The sequence below is a fragment of the Neoarius graeffei genome, chromosome 3 (genome assembly GCF_027579695.1).
Source record: "Neoarius graeffei isolate fNeoGra1 chromosome 3, fNeoGra1.pri, whole genome shotgun sequence".
In the NCBI taxonomy this organism is placed as follows: domain Eukaryota; kingdom Metazoa; phylum Chordata; class Actinopteri; order Siluriformes; family Ariidae; genus Neoarius; species Neoarius graeffei.
The window spans coordinates 30,557,585-30,578,869 of NC_083571.1; the positions used below are offsets into that span (position 1 = coordinate 30,557,585).

The window sequence follows — 21,285 nt, forward strand, 5'->3', positions numbered from 1 at the left end:
GGGTTGCAAGGAGAAAGCCAATGCTCTCCAAAAAGAACATTGCTGCTCGTCTGCAGTTTGCTAAAGATCACGTGGACAAGCCAGAAGGCTATTGGAAAAATACTTTGTGGACGGATGAGACCAAAATAGAACTTTTTGGTTTAAACGAGAAGCGTTATGTTTGGAGAAAGGAAAACACTGCATTCCAGCATAAGAACCTTATCCCATCTGTGAAACATAGTGGTGGTAGTATCATGGTTTGGGCCTGTTTTGCTGCACCTGGGCCAGGACGGCTTGCCATCATTGATGAAACAATGAATTCTGAATTATACCAGCGAATTCTAAAAGGAAAATGTCAGGACATCTGTCCATCAACTGAATCTCAAGAGAAGGTGGGTCATGCAGCAAGACAACGACCCTAAGCACACAAGTTGTTCTACCAAAGAATGGTTAAAGAAGAATAAAGTTAATGTTTTAGAATGGCCAAGTCAAAGTCCTGACCTTAAGCCAATCGAAATGTTGCAGAAGGACCTGAAGCGAGCAGTTCATGTGAGGAAACCCACCAACATCCCAGAGTTGAAGCTGTTCTGTATGGAGGAATGGACTAAAATTCCTCCAAGCCGGTGTGCAGGACTGATCAATAGTTACTGGAAGCATTTAGTTGCAGTTATTGCTGCACAAGGGGGTCACATCAGATACTGAAAGCAAAGGTTCACATACTTTTGCCACTGACAGATATGTAATATTGGATCATTTTCCTCAATAAATAAATGACCAAGTATAATATTTTTGTCTCATTTGTTTAATTGGGTTCTCTTTATCTACTTTTATGACGTGTGAAAATCTGATGATGTTTTAGGTCATATTTATGCAGAAATATAGAACATCCTAAAGGGTTCACAAACTTTCAAGCACCACTGTAGCTAAGTACTTACCTTCCTCATCTCATCTCATCTCATCTCATTATCTCTAGCCGCTTTATCCTTCTACAGGGTCGCAGGCAAGCTGGAGCCTATCCCAGCTGACTACGGGCGAAAGGCGGGGTACACCCTGGACAAGTCGCCAGGTCATCACAGGGCTGACACATAGACACAGACAACCATTCACACTCACATTCACACCTATGGTCAATTTAGAGTCACCAGTTAACCTCACCTGCATGTCTTTGGACTGTGGGGGAAACCGGAGCACCCGGAGGAAACCCACGCGGACACGGGGAGAACATGCAAACTCCGCACAGAAAGGCCCTCGACGGCCATGGGGCTCGAACCCAGGACCTTCTTGCTGTGAGGCAACAGCGCTAACCACTACACCACCGTGCTGCCCACTTACCTTCCTATTAGTACATTAATTTTAATTCTACATTTCCATATTTTGGAAAGGACCGGGAAAAAAAATCATGCACTTGCTGCCCTTTTTCTGACTTTGAGCCCCTGCCCCTCTATAATCCTGTGCACGTCCCTGGTAGTATTTTTCGATAGGGCAGTACAAATCGTTCGAACATCGGTCCCAAGCCCAGATAGATTGGGTAGGGTTGCATCAGGAAGGGCATCCAGTGTAAAACCTATGCCAAATCAAATATGCGGAATAGATCCACTGTGGCAACCCCTAACAGGAGCAGCTGAAAGAAGAAGAAGAAGATTTCACATACAACAGATAATATATGGGCAAAAAAGTGATGATTTGAGTCACAGTGTTCAGTCCTGAGGATCTTTATAATGTGTAATTTTCATCATGAATAGAAATAATACAATATTGTAAAATGGATAACATTTACATGACCATAGAGTCATGTAATTATTCTGTGGCACCAACTGAGGTTTTGACTCCAGGGGAGGGCATCATGCATCAACCTGAATATTCTGAAGAGGAACCTGAGTTTCCTGGCCCTCTTATGAGGTGAGACCCTGTTTCTCTTTTTATGGAAGTTGAACAATAATTTGAAGCAGTAAACCATATCGTCAGGAGTTTAATACATGTGCACAGTAATCCACGTAAACCAGCCATTCCAACATCTATGGCAGAAGCAAGATGCAGAAGGAGGACCTGATTCGGGTTATCCAATGGAATGTACAGTTGTGTCTCCAACAAATTCATCTACCCAAACAAGTAGAGGACTATTTGTTCTGGCAGATAATGGAATTGTTCTGCCGTCGGAATGGAGTAAGTATTATAGTTCATTATGTGTGATAATTGATTTTTTAAGCAAAGGTCAAATATATAAACCCATTCAGAATATACTCTCTGTTCTTTCTGAATAATGTACTCGTATTTATCCCCAATACTTACAATAGATGTGTTACATAATGGTATTTCTTACAGAAAGTGATGATGTGTGAAGTCGCCCCACTCCTCTTCCAGGGCTACAGCATGCTTAGGAAGAAGGCAGCAGATGTTAGTATATCGTACATCAGTATGAGCATCTGTCTGTATATGATTGTGTAATTTTGCAATGTTTTGCCAATATCATGCTGGCGAAAATGACCATTTCAATTACAGTGGAAATGTGCTAAAAAATGGAGGATGTGGTGCATTCCTCTGGCACAACTTTTGTGCTCTTCTGCACCAGATGATGAACACAGAGAGGCTGTGATTAAGATGGGAGATGATCTCGGTATGGATGCACAGTGACAGCATTTTTTTTCTAGAATGAATCATATCATGTGTTACAGTGGGGCAAAAAAGTATTTAGTCAGTCACCAATTGTGCAAGTTCTCCCAATTAAAAAGATGAGAGAGGCCTGTAATTTTCATCATAGGTATACCTCAACTATGAGAGACAAAATGAGGAAAAAAAAATCCAGAAAATCACATTGTCTGATTTTTAAAGAATTTATTTGCAAATTATGGTGGAAAATAAGTATTTGCTCAATAACAAAAGTTCATCTCAATACTTTGTTATATACCCTTTGTTGGCAATGACAGAGGTCAAACACTTTCTGTAAGTCTTCACAAGGTTTTCACACACTGTTGCTGGTATTTTGGCCCATTCCTCCATGCAGATCTCCTCTAGAGCAGTGATGTTTTGGGGCTGTCGCTGGGCAACACGGACTTTCAACTCCCTCCAAAGATTTTCTATGGGGTTGAGATCTGGAGACTGGCTAGGCCACTCCAGGACCTTGAAATGCTTCTCACGAAGCCACTCCTTCGTTGCCCGGGCAGTGTGTTTGGGATCATTGTCATGCTGAAAGACCCAGCCACGTTTCATCTTCAATGCCCTTGCTGATGGAAGGAGGTTTTCACTCAAAATCTCACGATACATGGCCCCATTCATTCTTTCCTTTACACGGATCAGCCATCCTGGTCCCTTTGCAGAAAAACAGCCCCAAAGCATGATGTTTCCACCCCCATGCTTCACAGTAGGTATGGTGTTCTTTGGATGCAACTCAGCATTCTTTCTCCTCCAAACATGACAAGTTGAGTTTTTACCAAAAAGTTCTATTTTGGTTTCATCTGACCATATGACATTCTCCCAATCCTCTTCTGGATCATCCAAATGCTCTCTAGCAAACTTCAGACGGGCCTGGACATGTACTGGCTTAAGCAGGGGGACACGTCTGGCACTGCAGGATTTGAGTCCCTGGCGGCGTAGTGTGTTACTGATGGTAGCCTTTGTTACTTTGGTCCCAGCTCTCTGCAGGTCATTCACTAGGTCCCCCCATGTGGTTCTGGGATTTTTGCTTACCGTTCTTGTGATCATTTTGACCCCATGGGGTGAGATCTTGCGTGGAGCCCCAGATCGAGGGAGATTATCAGTGGTCTTGTATGTCTTCCATTTTCTAATAATTGCTCCCACAGTTGATTTCTTCACACCAAGCTGCTTACCTTTTGCAGATTCAGTCTTCCCAGCCTGGTGCAGGTCTACAATTTTGTTTCTGGTGTCCTTTGACAGCTCTTTGGTCTTGGCCATAGTGGAGTTTGGAGTGTGACTGTTTGAGGTTGTGGACAGGTGTCTTTTCTCCTGATAACGAGTTCAAACAGGTGCCATTAATACAGGTAACGAGTGGAGGACAGAGGAGCCTCTTAAAGAAGTTGTTACAGGTCTGTGAGAGCCAGAAATCTTGCTTGTTTGTAGGTGACCAAATACTTATTTTACCGAGGAATTTACCAATTAATTCATTAAAAATCCTACAATGTGATTTCCTGGATTCTTTCCCCCCATTTTGTCTCTCATAGTTGAGGTGTACCTATGATGAAAATTACAGGCCTCTCTCATCTTTTTAAGTGGGAGAACTTGGACAATTGGTGGCTGACTAAATACTTTTTTGCCCCACTGTATGCATGTAACTTTGCACTGTGTCATGATTCCTGATCCTCACATGCATGTTTGGGCTTTCATCTGCAGCCTCCAGAAGATTGACCTATGCAGCACATATCTGCTACGTGGTGGCAAAAGTGGAGCTGGGGTCACATAGCCAGTTCAAACTGATCGGATGTGACAGGTATTGCACATGTGAAAGAGGAAGAGACAGATGTTTTTCTCGACTTGCTACTGACACATTACTCTATTTGCACCAGTGTGCCATTTGGCCTGACAGTCTTTAATGAAGCCATTGTGAGAACTGAAACATATGAATATGTGCTGTCGCTGATCTCAGGACTGGCCCAACCAAACTTCCAGGTTGGAATTTATCTTTGTTTCTTTTTCATGGGCACTGATTAGTCAAATTTAACCAATGTGCTGAGAATGAATGAGTCTCTTGTCTCTCTTAGATCTTCAAATTGTGTTATGCCAGCAGGCTGGCCATTTTCGAGCGGGAACAATGTGATTCTTCTGATGGGACCATTAAATACTGTGAAACCATTGCTAGGGCAGTCATCGCTTTCCCCAACAAATTCAAAAGGAGCTTTATTAAACACCTTATTTTGGTAAAAATTATTAATAATTGTGAAATGGTTTCTAGGTTTCAAATGCAAAGTACAATCTTCATCACCAGTTTACTTTCCTTGTCTGTCTTGTAGTTGTCTTGCAAACAGCAAGAAGAGGAGACAGAAGAGCCTGAATGGCTTCTAGAGCTCCTGCAGCTGCACAAAACTAAATTAGCAAATGCTCATCCTAATGATGACCCAGAGCAGTACATGAAATCAACTAGCCATGACATAGATTCTGAGATCCAGGACTCAGAATATCGCTTGATGACTGGCGAGATCCCTGTCCTCCAGTCCCCTGATCTGGAGCAGCATAATAACATGAGTATGTTATAATCCACCATGGGGATAAAAACTAATCTGAATATTTGGCCAGTATTGTGTAAGCTGTAAGTTCTCTTGTGGGTAACAACTCTATCAACAACAAACTGGGTGGACATTTAAATAATATTGGCTGGTGTTGAGTGAAATATCAGATATATTCCATTCAGCTAGCATGATTTTGAATGAGTCAAAGACAAGTCCAATATGCCAGCTGAATGGAATATATCTGATATACCACAGAAAAGGCTAGCCAATATTATTATTATACATACACATTTAATGGAACAATTACAGATTTTACAAAAAGTTAAGTATGGGAGGTTACTTACCAATATCCATTTCAGCTATTGGTGGTACAGTGGTGTTGTAGTTAGCACTGTCACCTCACAGCAAGAAGGTTCTGGGTTCGAGCCCAGTGGCTGATGAGAGCCTTTCTGTATGGAGTTTGCATGTTGTCCCCATGTCTGTGTGGGTTTCCTCTGGGTGCTCCAGTTTCCCCCACAGTCCAAAGACATGCGGGTTAGGCTAATTGGTGACTCTGAATTGACTGCAGGTGTGAATGTGAGTGTGAATGGTTTGTGTCCATGTGTCAGCCCTGCAATGACCTGGCGACTTGTCCAGGGTGTACCCTGCCTCTCACCCATAGTCAGCTGGGATAGGCTCCAGGATAAGCAGTTATGGATGGGTGGATTTCAGCTATTGCTCTCTTTTCCAGTTTATCAATGTCCGTTGGTATGTTTTTCTCTTGTAAATATGCATGAAGAATATCTGATGAAGTTTTGGTAGCCTTTCAGGTGTTCAATGCATCTTTCTCTTTCAAAATTCTTTCAAACTCTTCCGTATTTAACAAAGCAAACCTGGCGGCCATGTTTGTTTACAAATTGTCACAGTCGCTCACTAGCATGGAAGTTTTACATGTAATACGTATCTTATGGAATTTTCAATTCACTGCGACAGTTAACTGTGGGTGCCACTGGTGAACAAAGAAATGCTTCTGCGCATGCTCAGCAAAAAACTCTCTCATTGGATATTCACATCAGCTCCAACATGTGACATCATGTTGTCTTGACAACCATGCAATGTCATAAACCATATTCAACGCTCATTCTCCATTGGGTAGAGTAACAAAATACACGTAGGATAAGTGATATGCTAACGATAGTGTATGCTATCAAAAAAAATGAATGAAACCTGCTAGAAGGGAATAGAATACATGTTTTTATTCCATCAAAAAAGTCCTGTATGTATAATAATTACATATAGTGTATCTTATGTCCTGATAATTTATTTTCTTTTTTTTATGTGCTCTTAATGTTAAGACTGTACTATGTTTACTAGGTACTCATATTCAAAGTACTTTACTGTACTCAAAGAAAGGATACCAGTGTTTCCCCTATGTTTACTGGCTTAGGGGGTGCTGGATGAGGATGGTCACCTGCAGGACCCCTCCCTGCAGCTCCTATTTATTTACTTTAATAAACAGTTAAAGGAGTCATATTTAAGTTCACCCATCCATAATCTGTAGCCACTTATCCTGTGCAGGGTCGCAGGCAAGCTGGAGCCTATCCCAGCTGACTATGGGTGAGAGGCGGGGTACACCCTGGACAAGTCACCAGGTTATCGCAGGGCTGACACATAGACACAGACAACCATTCACACACACACCTACGGTCAATTTAGAGCCACCAATTAGCGTGATGTAACCCACATTAAAATGTGAATAAATATAAACAATTCATAAAAATGCATAAATAAGCTAAGACAGTTAAAATGTCAGATTTGATTAAATAAGAGTCAGTTAAAAATAGTGTGATAATAAGTTAATAGGAATGTTTAAAAATATAGCTATAAGATGCTGTAATGATACTGTCCCTTTCAGAGACTCATGGCCCTTTGCGCCATGCCCTTGGTGATGTAGCGGAGAGCAGATGAGACCAGCAGAGAAACGAATTAATGAATAATTTTACAGAGAGCGATTTAAGACCTGAAAAATAATATCTACATGGTTGGTCTTTCATGAGGGCCATATCTAATCAAACCACAACGGTTTTGGTCGGGTTTTTTCTTTAGTGTTCCCGTTTGAAGTTTGGACTTAGAAAAGAGTTTCTTCTGTGGAGCATGTGTGTGTGTGCGGAGACAATACACACGTCCGAGACACAAGATGCCAAGCCAAACCCGGGGATTTTGTTCCTAAAGACAAGAACTTGGTGAACTCGCTGCCAGAGCGGTAGGAGTGTTGAGATGATATTTTTCCTTCTTTGAACTGAACTGATATGGAATCTGAACGCCGAACTGAGATACATAGAAATTGAATTCTGAACTGAACTGAAGTACGTGGAAACTGGACTTCAGACTCAGAATTGAAGTGTTACATTTTGTATTTTGTTTTTCATAATTGTCAAACATTATGATTTGAGATATAATTGTTTCACTTCATGTTGATATGGAAATTATGTAATGATTTTCTCATCTGTGAAAAGAGGGGGAAAAAAGAGTTAACTCAGGAAGATAACAGAATCAAAATAGGTACAACCTGTTAACCTCAAAATAAGAGTTTCTTACAGACCGGTCTAACATAACTAAACTATCTAATCTAAATAAACCATTTAACTAGGGTGGATTATTTGATCTATACTATCTCTAACCTAGGAGAAAAAAAAACTAAAAAGAGGTGAAAGTGGAAAGTGAAACTTTACTTTTGTTACCTGCAGGATTATCGATTGTTATATGTGTGTTTTGTTTTTGTCTACCTCCAGTAAAGTGCCGGCTTTTGCATTTAAAGTACTTGGTCTCTGGCTTAACTTTATTTTGTTACCCCACTCCATTAGAACCTAGAACTGGTCCAGTAGCATTAATAGTGTGTATTGGTGATACCGGTACATGTGCTACACTAACCTGCATGTCTTTGAACTGTGGGGGAAACCAGAGCACCCGGAGGAAACCCATGCAGACATGGGGAGAACATGCAAACTCCACACAGAAAGGCCCTCACCGACCGCGAACCCAGGACCATCTTACTGTGAGGCGACAGTGCTAACCACTACACCACCGTGCCGCCCCTCATATTTACATCTTCACATTTATTTTAGAACAATAATTAGAACAATTTTTACAATAGAACTCTTTTTAGAACAGAATAATTATTTTACAACAATTTGTTTTACAATGGAACATTTCTTTGACAAATCATTTTTAACAAGTATTAAGAGATTAAAATGTCATATGAACCGTTTATAGTTCTAATTGATTTATAATTCTAATTAGAGAGAGCTTATTTCTTTCTGTAATTTGTTTTCACTCCCCTTTCCACTGTCCATCACTATTTTAATTTATGTGTTGAGTGAAGAAGCAGGGGCGTAGCTGGGGGGTCCTGGGGTGCCTGTGACACCCCCCCCCAGTCAGACCATACATTTTTTCAATAGCTGCATAAGAATATTAGAAAAGCACCCTGTAGCAAGTGTTCTAGGTGGGTGGAGCACAGAAGCACGTCAGGACAGTACTGAGTTCTCAATGACTCCTTTATTGTCAGCTTTTCAGCTTCTATACGTTTATTCATATCTATCTATCTATCTATCTATCTATCTATCTATCTATCTATCTATCTATCTATATATATATATATATATATCCAGCCGCGCCCTATTTAAGGAAGAGAGCGAGAGCAGAGCGGGCTCTCTCGGTGTGTGTGTGTCTGTATACACACACACACACACACACACACATATATATATATATATATATATACATATATATATATATATATATATATATATATATATATATATATATATATATATATATATATATATATGTGTGTGTGTGTGTGTGTGTGTGTGTACAGACACACACACACCGAGAGAGCCCGCTCTGCTCTCGCTCTCTTCCTTAAATAGGGCGCGGCTGCTGGGAAGACACACAAACACAGGTTAATTCACATCAGGTGTAGTGATTCTGCCACTTACCTTCCCTGACTCCACCCTGTGGTCACAGACCGACGCATGACCATGCCCCCACTGCCACATACCCCCACCGCCCGACTCAGGCCGGGCAGCCGTCCAGCCCGCAGCCGACTCCCACCCCCCTTGACGGGAGAGGACGCCCGCCACGACCATCTGCGCCCCCGGCCTGTGGACCACCTTGAAGTTAAAGGGTTGGAGTGCCAGATACCAACAGGTGATCCGCGCGTTGGCATCCTTCATGCGGTGGAGCCACTGGATTGGCGCGTGGTCCGAACAGAGGGTGAAAGGGTGTCCCAGCAGGTAGTAACAGAGGGCGAGGACCGCCCACTTGATGGCCAGGCACTCCTTCTCTATGGTGCTGTAGCGCCCCTCACACACTGACAGCTTCCGACTTATATACAGCACTGGGCGATCCTCCCCCTCCACCTCCTGGGACAAAACAGCCACCAGCCCTCTGTCCAATGCGTCCCTCTGCAATATAAAAGGGAGAGAAAAATCAGGGGAGTGTAACAGTGGCCCCCCACACAGTGCAGCCTTTACCTCAGAAAAAGCCCGCTGGCATTGCTCCGTCCACTGGACCGGATCTGGTGCCCCCTTTTTAGTGAGATCAGTCAGCGGGCTGGTGACGTCCGAATAATTAGGTATAAACCTACGATAATAGCCAGCCAGCCCCAGGAACTGTCTCACCCCCTTTTTGGTCTTGGGCCTCGGGCAGGCTGCAATTGCCGCTGTCTTGTTAATTTGGGGACGCACCTGCCCGTTGCCCAAGTGGAAGCCCAGATACCGTACTTCCACCTGCCCAATCGCACACTTCTTCGGGTTAGCTGTGAGACCCGCCCGCCTCAGCGACCTAAGGATGGCCCTCAGATGTTGGAGGTGCCTTGGCCAGTCATTACTATAGATAATGATATCGTCGAGATAGGCGGCTGCATAGGTGGCATGGGGGCGAAGAACCCTATCCATCAGCCGCTGAAACGTCGCAGGCGCCCCAAACAGCCCAAAAGGAAGTGTGACAAACTGGTGTAAGCCGAACAGTGTGGAAAAGGCCGTTTTTTCTTGGGATAATGGAGTCAAGGGGATCTGCCAATAACCCTTTGTTAAATCCAGTGTCAAGTAAAAGCGAGCCGTGCCTAGTCGATCAAGCAACTCATCAATATGAGGCACTGGGTACGCGTCGAATTTAGACACCGCGTTGGCTTTTCTATAGTCCACACAGAACCGGACCGACCCGTCGGCCTTGGGTACCAAGACCACCAGGCTGCTCCAGTCACTGTGGGACTCCTCGACGATGCCCATTTCGAGCATGGCCTCGAGTTCTTCCCGAACCACTTTTTTCTTGTGTTCGGGTAGCCTGTAAGGGCGGCTACGCACTACCACCCCCGGGGGCGTCTCAATGTGGTGTTCTATGAGGTTGGTGCGACCGGGCAGGGGCGAGAATACGTCCGAAAACTCGGTCTGCAACTGGGCAACCTCCGCGAGTTGGGTCGAGGAGAGGTGGTCTCCACAGGGGACCGGAGAGGTATGCAATGCCAATGTTCCCTTTTGAATCTCTGGCCCCAGCTCTGCCTTCTCCGGAACCACCGACACCAATGCCACAGGGACCTCCTTGTTCCAGAGTTTGAGCAGGTTGAGGTGGTAAACTTGTAACGCCCCACCCCTGTCTGTTCACCTCACCTCATAGTCAACGTCCCCGACTCGCTGTGTGACCTCAAAGGGTCCTTGCCACTTGGCGACTAATTTGGAGCTCGATGTAGGCAACAGTACGAGAATTTTATCTCCCGGTGCGAACTCCCTGAGGCACGTACCCTTGTCGTACAGGTGGGTTTGTCATTCTTGGGCCTGCTGCAAATTCTCCTGGGTTAGGTGGGTGAGTGTGTGGAGTTTTGTGCGCAGGTCAATAACGTATTGGATTTCATTTTTACTTTGTGAAGGTCCCTCCTCCCAATTTTCCTGCAGCACATCTAGAATGCCATGCAGCTTACACCCATATAACGCTTCAAACGGGGAGAACCCCGTGGAGGCTTGGGGGACCTCTCGCACTGAAAACAACAAGGGTTCGAGTGACTTATCCCAATTACGTGCGTCCTCACTTACACATTTTTTAATTATATTTTTGAGGGTGCGATTGAACCGTTCAACTAAACAGTCCATTTGTGGGTGATACACGCTGGTGCGGATCGGCTTAATACCTAATAACCCATACAGTTCCTTTAGTGTACGTGACATAAACGCTGTGCCTTGATCAGTCAGAATCTCTTCCGGGATTCCAACTCGGGAGATAATGCGGAAGAGTGCCTCTGCAATACTGTATGCTGAGATATTGTGAAGAGGCACTGCTTCCAGGTATCGCGTTGCATAGTCCACCAGAACTAATATAAAGCGGTACCCTCGTGCTGACCGATCTAATGGCCCGATGAGATCCATCCCAATTCTTTCGAACGGGGTCTCGATTAATGAGAGAGGGCCAAAGGCGCTTTTGGAATGGCCGCTGGGTTTACTAACTGGCATTCGCGGCACGCCGTACACCACATACGGACATCGCTGCGAATCCCCGGCCAATAGAATCGGGCCATTATTCAGGCTAGTGGTTTATCCTGCCCTACAGTGGGGCAAAAAAGTATTTAGTCAGCCACCAATTGTGCAAGTTCTCCCACTTAAAAAGATGAGAGAGGCCTGTAATTTTCATCATAGGTACACTTCAACTATGAGAGACAGAATGGGGGGAAAGAATCCAGGAAATCACATTGTATGATTCTTAATGAATTAATTGGTAAATTCCTCAGTAAAATAAGTATTTGGTCACCTACAAACAAGCAAGATTTCTGGCTCTCACAGACCTGTAACAACTTCTTTAAGAGGCTCCTCTGTCCTCCACTCGTTACCTGTATTAATGGCACCTGTTTGAACTTGTTATCAGTATAAAAGACACCTGTCCACAACCTCAAACAGTCACACTCCAAACTCCACTATGGCCAAGACCAAAGAGCTGTCAAAGGACACCAGAAACAAAACTGTAGACCTGCACCAGGCTGGGAAGACTGAATCTGCAATAGGTAAGCAGCTTGGTGTGAAGAAATCAACTGTGGGAGCAATTATTAGAAAATGGAAGACATACAAGACCACTGATAATCTCCCTCAATCTGGGGCTCCACGCAAGATATCACACTGTGGGGTCAAAATGATCACAATAATGGTGAGCAAAAATCCCAGAACCACACGGGGGGACCTAATGAATGACCTGCAGAGAGCTGGGACCAAAGTAACAAAGGCTACCATCAGTAACACACTACGCCGCCAGGGACTCAAATCCTGCAGTGCCAGACGTGTCCCCCTGCTTAAGCCAGTACATGTCCAGGTCCGTCTGAAGTTTGCTAGAGAGCATTTGGATGATCCAGAAGAGGACTGGAAGAATGTCATATGGTCAGGTGAAACCAAAATAGAATGTTTTGGTAAAAACTCAACTTGTCGTGTTTGGAGGAGAAAGAATACTGAGTTGCATCTAAAGAACACCATACCTACTGTGAAGCATGGGGGTGGAAACATCATGCTTTGGGGCTGTTTTTCTGCAAAGGGACCAGGACGACTGATCCGTGTAAAGGAAAGAATGAATGGGGCCACGTATCGTGAGATTTTGAGTGAAAACCTCCTTCCATCAGCAAGGGCATTGAAGATGAAACGTGGCTGGGTCTTTCAGCATGACAATGATCCCAAACACACCGCCCGGGCAACGAAGGAGTGGCTTCATAAGAAGCATTTCAAGGTCCTGGAGTGGCCTAGCCAGTCTCCAGATCTCAACCCCATAGAAAATCTTTGGAGGGAGTTAAAAGTCCGTGTTGCCCAGCGACAGCCCCAAAACATCACTGCTCTAGAGGAGATCTGCATGGAGGAATGGGTCAAAATACCAGCAACAGTGTGTGAAAACCTTGTGAAGACTTACAGAAAACGTTTGACCTCTGTCATTGCCAACAAAGGGTATATAACAAATTATTGAGATGAACTTTTGTTATTGACCAAATACTTATTTTCCACCATAATTTGCAAATAAATTCTTTAAAAATCAGACAATGTGATTTTCTGGATTTTTTTCCTCATTTTGTCTCTCATAGTTGAGGTATACCTATGATGAAAATTACAGGCCTCTCTCATCTTTTTAAGTGGGAGAACTTGCACAATTGGTGACTGACTAAATACTTTTTTGCTCCACTGTAAGTGTCCAGCCATGGGATTAAAGTGAGCCGCCTGGAATACCAATTCCCGGCGGCTTTTCGGAATCAAAAGCTGCGTGACTCGCTCTTTAGTTTGAGTGTCCTGCATCACTCGGTATAATCTATCCTTCATAATCACGAAGTAAGGGAAGGACAGGGTGGCATTTGGCTGGAGCGTTTGACCATCGATTACTCTCACTTGGTCAAATGCATGCCACAGAGTCTCGTCTCGCGACTGCTCTAACGGGATATCCGCCAGGGATTCCCCAATAGAGAGAGGAGGAGCCGGCGGCTCCTCACTCTGACGCGGAGCTGACATAGACAGCTCTGTGACAGCTGCTCCCGCCAACGCGACACCAGGACCTCCCCTTATTAAACTATGGCAGGACCCACTCTTTACTAGGTGCCTCATTAATTCCCCAAATCCCGGCCAATCAGTCCCCAAAATTATAGAGTGGGTAAGGCAAGGATTAACCGCCGCCTTCACTATAAATTTTTCCCCTCGGAAAAAAAAGTGGACCGGCACTAAAGGGTAGCTGTGAACATCCCCATGCACACACAACACCTTTACCAATTGTGCTCCCCCCAGTGCCTCATCTTGCACCAGGTTTTGGTGGATTGAGGTCTGATTACAACCAGAATCCACCAACGCCTGATATGTATCCCCTTGGATACTCACCGGTATGCAATACACTCCGCCCCGATCGAGGGCGGCTCCTGGCGCATTGGGGATCCGAACCACCGTGTCCACTTCCATCACCGAGCACTGCTGTTGGAGGTGGCCCGGCTCCCCGCAGCGCCAGCAAACCAGTCAGGGCTTCCTCTCTGCACTGGTGCTCTGGGGCTCACTCACCTGAGGGGGGAGAGAGACAGACACAGAAGGGAGAAACGGGAGGGCACCATGGGTGCGGCGGGCCGGCTGGGGTGGGCCAGCCCCTGCCTCCGCGGTGGGGGAACGGGGCGAGGAGGAGACACAGGAGGAGAGGGAGAGAGAGAGGAGAGGGGAGAAGAGGTTGTCTGCTGTCCTGCCGTTGGGACAGCCGCCAAATGGTCCTCCGCTAGCTCGATTGCCTGATCCAGCGACGCCGGGCGGTGGCACTGGACCCACTCTGCAGCTCCGGCTGGTAGACGCGCGATGAACTGCTCCAGCGCCACCTGGTCGATGATCCCCTTGGCATCTCGGTTGTCGGCCCTCAACCACCGCCCGCAGGCATCCCGGAGTTGCTGGCCAAACGCGAACGGCCGACTTACTTCCTCCAAGCACAAAGTGCGGAAGCACTGCCGTTGTTGCTCAGGGGTGCGCCCCACACACTGGAAGACAGCCCGGCGAAGATCCGCGTAGGCCAGCCGGCGGTTGGCGGGGAGCTATAGCGCGGCCAGCTGCGCCTCTCCCATTAGCAGGGGGAGGAGGCGCGCCGCGCGCTGTTCCATCAGTCACCCCGAGGTCTCTGCCACCTGCTCAAAGAACGTGAGGAAGGCCTCGGGGTCATCCTGCAGGCCCATCTTCATCAGGGTGAAGGGGGACGGCCCCGCGGCGGTGGACCCCGCCGATGCGAGGAGGTGGCGGAACGCCTGTCGTTCTTATTGCTGAGCCAGCACCAGGGCTTCGAACCGCTGTTCTTGTTCCTTCCGGAGGGCGACTAGTGCCTGGTGCTGGCTTTGCTGGGCCGTGGCGAGGGCGTGGACCAGCTCGGCGAAAGGGGAGGACTCCATGGGGCTGTTCTGCTTCGGCGCTCCAATCCCGGGTTTCGGCACCACTGTAGCAAGCATTCTAGGTAGGTGGAGCACAGAAGCACAGCAGGACAGTACTGAGTTCTCAATGACTCCTTTATTGTCAGCTTTTCAGCTTCTATACGTTTATTCATATATATATATATATATATATATATATATATATATATATATATACAGACACACACACGCCACACACACGTGTTCTGGTCGGGAGAGAGCCCGCTCTGCTCTCACTCTCTTCCTTAAATAGGGTGTGGCTGCTGGGAAGACACACAAACACAGGTTAATTCACATCAGGTGTAGTGATTCTGCCACTTACAGTACCTTCCCTGACTCCGCCCTCCAGTCACAGACCGACGCTTGACCACGCCCCCACTGCCACACACCCACTGTGATTTTTTAAATATTTTTTTAACTAGACTGTCACCTCAGCTTCATTAGAGTCTCTATAACCTTGTATGGAGTTCCTGTGGCTTGGGCGCGAAAACCCAGTTCTGCACAAGCGTAACACGATCGCACTAGAAAGCATGATCAAGCTGCCAGTGTGGCTGCAGTCTTTTTAGTTGCGAATTACGAGTATTTCCTCTTGTGTAATTAATTCTTCTTTTGGCTGCTCCCGATTCGGAGTCACCACAGCGGATCTTTCGTCTCCATTGCTCCCTGTCTTCTGCATCCTTCTCTACCACACCTGCCACTTTCATGTCCTCTCTTACCACATCCATGTATCTCCTCTTTGGCCTTCCTCATTTTCATTTGCCTGGCAGCTCCATCCTCAACATTCTCCTTCCAACATGCTCTGCATCTCTTCTCAGGATGTGCCCGTACCATCTCAGTCTCATCTCTCTTAGCTTAATTCCCAAGCGCTCCACATGTGCTGTCCTTCTGATGTGCTTGTTCTTTATCCTGTCCAAATAATTTGCCATGTCAAAACAAGCTAAACTTTCCTCCTTCTTTCGACGTGAAGAGAGGTAAGCAATTTATTATACATTTTTTTCCATCAAAGTTGCATTTTGTGGCTTCGAAGCTAAGTTTTAGTGTGCTGTTTCTAGAACACAACATCAAGAAAACGTGAAAGAAACAGCAATAATGGAAGAGCCGGTTTCTAAGCTACCTAAAACTCATCTCATTATCTCTAGCCGCTTTATCCTTCTACAGGGTCGCAGGCAAGCTGGAGCCTATCCCAGCTGACTACGGGCGAAAGGCGGGGTACACCCTGGACAAGTCGCCAGGTCATCACAGGGCTGACACATAGACACAGACAACCATTCACACTCACATTCACACCTACGGTCAATTTTAGAGTCACCAGTTAACCTAACCTGCATGTCTTTGGACTGTGGGGGAAACCGGAGCACCCAGAGGAAACCCACGCAGACAACATGCAAACTCCGCACAGAAAGGCCCTCGCCGGCCCCGGGGCTCGAACCCAGGACCTTCTTGCTGTGAGGCGACAGCGCTAACCACTACACCACCGTGCCGCCCTACCTAAAGCTAGCAATGGTAATTGTTTTTTGTTTCCATATTTTTCATAGTCGGGACTGGCGATGATGAACATATACTATGGCAGAGCGATCGACATTGATAAGATCGTTGACATTTTTGCCATTCGTCATCCACGACGTCTTTTACTTAGAAACATTTTGGCTGATGAGCAGTAAGACAACAAGAATAGAGAGATCTGCATAGGTTGACTAGGGTAAGATGTCGAGCAGCTATCCATACACTGCCAGGTAAAACTGATTTGGCCTAATCATTGTCCGACATCTCAACAGTTCGCAACATGAGATGAAAGAATGATGCAAAGACCGCGTTATTTTCTCAAATGTCTCATCTCATCTCATTATCTCTAGCCGCTTTATCCTTCTACAGGGTCGCAGGCAAGCTGGAGCCTATCCCAGCTGACTACGGGCGAAAGGCGGGGTACACCCTGGACAAGTCGCCAGGTCATCACAGGGCTGACACATAGACACAGACAACCATTCACACTCACATTCACACCTACGGTCAATTTAGAGACACCAGTTAACCTAACCTGCATGTTTTTGGACTGTGGGGGAAACCGGAGCACCCGGAGGAAACCCACGCGGACACGGGGAGAACATGCAAACTCCACACAGAAAGGCCCTCGCCGGCCCCGAACCCAGGACCTTCTTACTGTGAGGCGACAGCGCTAACCACTACACCACCGTGCCACCCCTTTCTCAAATGTATTCAATGTATTTTTTAATTTACAAACCTGCAGGTATGTACTCAGGCTGCCAGTCAGTGTGTAACCCCCCCTTTGAAAAATCCTAGCTACTCCCCTGAGAAGTACAGTAGTTGACTGATTGTGCTTGTTTGAAATAACTTGGAAAAAAAATTAAAAAATGAAAAAGTCATTTTCTATGGCAAGCTAACTTGAAGATGTTTACAAAGTGATATCAGATTCCAACATGATCTCACTATGACTATTCATAATATGTTAGCTAACTTAATATAGAGTGTGTCTGAAGACATTATTCACATTCTTTTTTTTTTAAATGTTGTACATTCTCCTTCTTTTGCCACTTGGGGGGTTCTGACATTTGTTTGAATCACTTTTGAGCACATGAGAGGAGAAAGAAGCGGACGGGGAACCGACAGCTTGAGTGGGAGATGTTTTTACATGGTCCTTGTGTCTGCTCCTTATCTCCTGTTTTTAAGCAGGCACTCTTTCTGTGTGATCCTAGTGCCTGCACGCCTGTTTTGGGGTTGTTGGGGGTTTTTTTTTCAGACTTTAAAATGTGTGTGGGGGTGTCCCCCACTATAATGGTAGGGGAAATACTGGTTACCATAATAAGGATGATATAATATTTATAACTCAAGTCTCATTCTTTACTACAAGAGAGAACACTGAACATAATGGTGTTTCATTTCTTATTGAATTTCAATAAACTGAATTATTATCTGTTGAACAGCTGTGTTTGTTTCACGGTACACTGTGGGAAAACTGCTGGGGAAGGGAACCTTCGGTTGTGTCTATGAAGGAGTCCGGAACAAAGATAGGAAACAGGTAAATGTTCTTTCCTACCATCAGGCACCATGGTGCACACCTTGTCTAGAATATTGGTCACATAAAGGATTGGTCTGTTCCGCGTGCTCCCTGTGGACCAGGCATTTTATCCTATTCTGAATTCGGAGTTCAGAATAGGTTCCTGAATGTCTTCCCTTTTTTCCCCACTGTCTGAACATTTTAGCTGTGGTCTCATAGAAATGAGGTTACATGGGGGAAGGTTACATTTTTGTAGAGGCTGTTATAAGAGGCAACAGTTCATGGGTAATAAATCCATCATAATAAATTTCAGGACCTGAAGCAAAATTTTACCTGAAGTCTGAATTTTTAATGCATGACTAAAATAAAGTTGTTGGTGATACATCATATAAATCATTATGTTATGATTTGTAGTAATTAAGCAAGTTAGAAAAAATGTGGCTTTTAGTACATACTAATTATGTCTTCTATGTGTGAACAGGTTGCCATTAAAGTTGTTGACAAGGAAGGCATGGATGAAACTATGACCATTGTAAGTAAACAATTCACCTAATCATTAATATTTAACAGTTATTCCACGAAATCAAGTCATACATGAGCTGATAGATGATGAGGCGCGTAATGCCAAGTCGGCTATAAGCCATGTATGATGAGATTGAGTGGAATAACTGTTTTATTCTATCCACAGTCACTGGATTTTGAGAAACAGAGCATTTTTATTTTTTGCAAATTCGATAAGTAAAAACGTTATACAAAACATCTGACAAAATCCTTTCCGCTTAGAATGTAAACAAACCGGCAACACGGCAGCATCAATTTGTGAAAAATGCTATAATAATAATTCTTGAAAAATAAAAAAGATGCATTCTTAACATCAAATACTTTCATTCCATATTTTACTGCTTTTTTTTGTATTTTTTGAGGTTTTGTTTTTGAGTAGAGTTTTTATTTCGTCTTCGGTTGGTTCAGCAACATGCTCTGGCATTTTCTTCTTCTTTTGGGTTTTTTTGGTGGTTGGAAAACCAACTTAAAGGTGCATGACCACCACCGACTGGGCTGGAGTGTGGAACAGAAGATATTGGGGGGGGTGTTTGACGACCATATTCTTTTAGCTATTTCTGTTTCTTTTAAATACTTGATAACAAAGTGATATATCTGACTTGATGTGCGCCACCATTTTGTTTTCCTCTACTCACGGTATATGAGCTGATAGCCTAGTAGTAGAGTAGCCAATCAGAGCACGTGATTGGTCATATCCAGTAAATGTGGATAGAATAATAACTGATATTCACTGAGCCTGAGGTAGATAATTGTTTTAGTATAAATGCACAGGTGATTTTTTTTTAAAAAATCATATTTTATAAAATCATTTATTTCAATCTTCAAAAGCGGCACACAAATGTAATGCATGCAGACTTGTGTCACTTATCTATGCCGAATCACATAGAAAGCTTTGTTTTGAAATAGATAAAACAAATGGCAATTCCACCTTACCTTTGAATAGTTTTAGACCAAACTTCGTAGCATCTTTAGTGCTTTTAGGAACAGCATTTTCTTTCATAATTTGTAATTCTTCCTTACTTATGGTGACAAAGTGATCGGCCGCCATTTTTCTGAGTCGTTCGAGACTATTGAGAAATAGTCCGAATCTCTTCACTAATCAGCACACGAGATTTTCTATAATCACCTCCATATTCATACTAATAGATATTACAGAAAGGCTGCTTAGTGTAGTTTAGATGTATTCACATCAAACCCATGTCTGTTCTAACTTTAGCCTGGAGAGACACAGGAGCTGCCTGTTGAGGTGGCACTAATGAAGATAGTGTCCAAGCCACCTCACTGTAGCAACGTGGTGGAGCTCCTGGACTGGTTTGACTTGGTCCATAAGTATGTGTTGGTCCTGGAACGGCCCAGCCCCTGTATGGACCTCAGAGATTTCATTGAATCTCAGAACGGCCACCTGTCTGAGGCACAAGCTCGAGACATCATGGTGCAGGTGGTTCAGGCAGCTCATCACTGCTGTAATCATGGCGTGTTCCACCGGGACATCAAAGCTGAGAATCTCCTCATCAACACCAATACCTTGCACATCAAACTGATCGATTTTGGCTATGGTGTACTGCTGAAGGACACGCCGTACGATGAATTTTCAGGTCATTTCATGGGATAGGATCTGGGGTAGAATCATAGGGAATACAGTGGAGAATTGTGTTTATATGGCACTGTCTCTCTCTTTGACACTCAGGCACTGATGTCTTTGCACCTCCTGAGTGGCTGATGTTCGAGGAGTACATGGGCATTTCTGGTACCATCTGGGGTCTGGGAATATTTCTGTATAATTTGCTCAGTGGACAATACCCCATTGCATCAGAGGAGGACTTTGATTATGCATACCTGGTTTTAAGTCCTGATGTGTCTCAAGGTGAGTTGAAGCAGAAACATCACAAGTATAATAAAGCTGTAAAGCTTGCTTAACAAAATGACTTTTAAATTAACTGTTTATTTTTTACAGTTTGAATTTCTGTCTCAACAGAGTGCTTTGAGCTGATGATGTGGTGCCTGGACCTCAACCCTGAAGTGCGTCCAACTTTCGATGACTTGTTCAGGCATGAGTGGTTTACAGAAGCAGTTTAGGACAAAGTCCAGGTTAGACAGCAATGATATAGTAGTACAGGAGTACAATTAATGAGCTAAAACAGCTTCCAGTTCATGGTAGGCCTGTGCCTTGGTGGTTCCTGGATGGTTCCTGACCATCCAAACCAGTTTCCATTCAGCTGATGGTGATAGTCTGGGACTTCTTCCAAACCTTGGCAAAGTGGCTACACCTCCTAGTAACTTGTCCTTGTCAGACAAACCCTTTTTATGTTATGCAAAGAGAAGGTACCAGCTGTAATCAACCATGATCACTAAAAAGAAGTTCAGATGCCTTGGTTTTAGCAAGTTAAAATATATTTTGGAACTTTTAGCACCACTGAATTAATAATCTAAGTGGATGTATGCATAATTTTGACCCTCTATGTATAATTCTGATCCTGTGTTGATTTCAGGAAACCCAAAATAAATTAAAAACTTTTTTTCTACTACCTATGTTGTACAATCATTCTTCCCCAGAAAAACAGCAGTTCAGTGAAATCATTGAAGGGCCAATATTTCCATGACATTCATGTCCATGATGAGTTTATGTAAACTTCTGAACTCAACTG

The 21,285-nt window shown here is 44.5% G+C and overlaps 1 protein-coding gene across 1 annotated transcript; it reads left to right on the forward strand.

Annotated features, from left to right (window-relative positions):
* Nucleotides 1-5,114: 5,114 nt before the first annotated feature.
* LOC132882537 (serine/threonine-protein kinase pim-1-like) lies at nt 5,115-20,716 on the forward strand. The gene is made up of 6 exons (XM_060915638.1): nt 5,115-5,172; nt 18,006-18,100; nt 18,561-18,611; nt 19,857-20,235; nt 20,328-20,504; nt 20,616-20,716. Exons 1-6 carry the CDS (start codon nt 5,115-5,117, stop codon nt 20,714-20,716), a joined length of 861 nt encoding a protein of 286 aa, XP_060771621.1.
* The last annotated feature ends 569 nt before the right edge of the window (nt 20,717-21,285 follow it).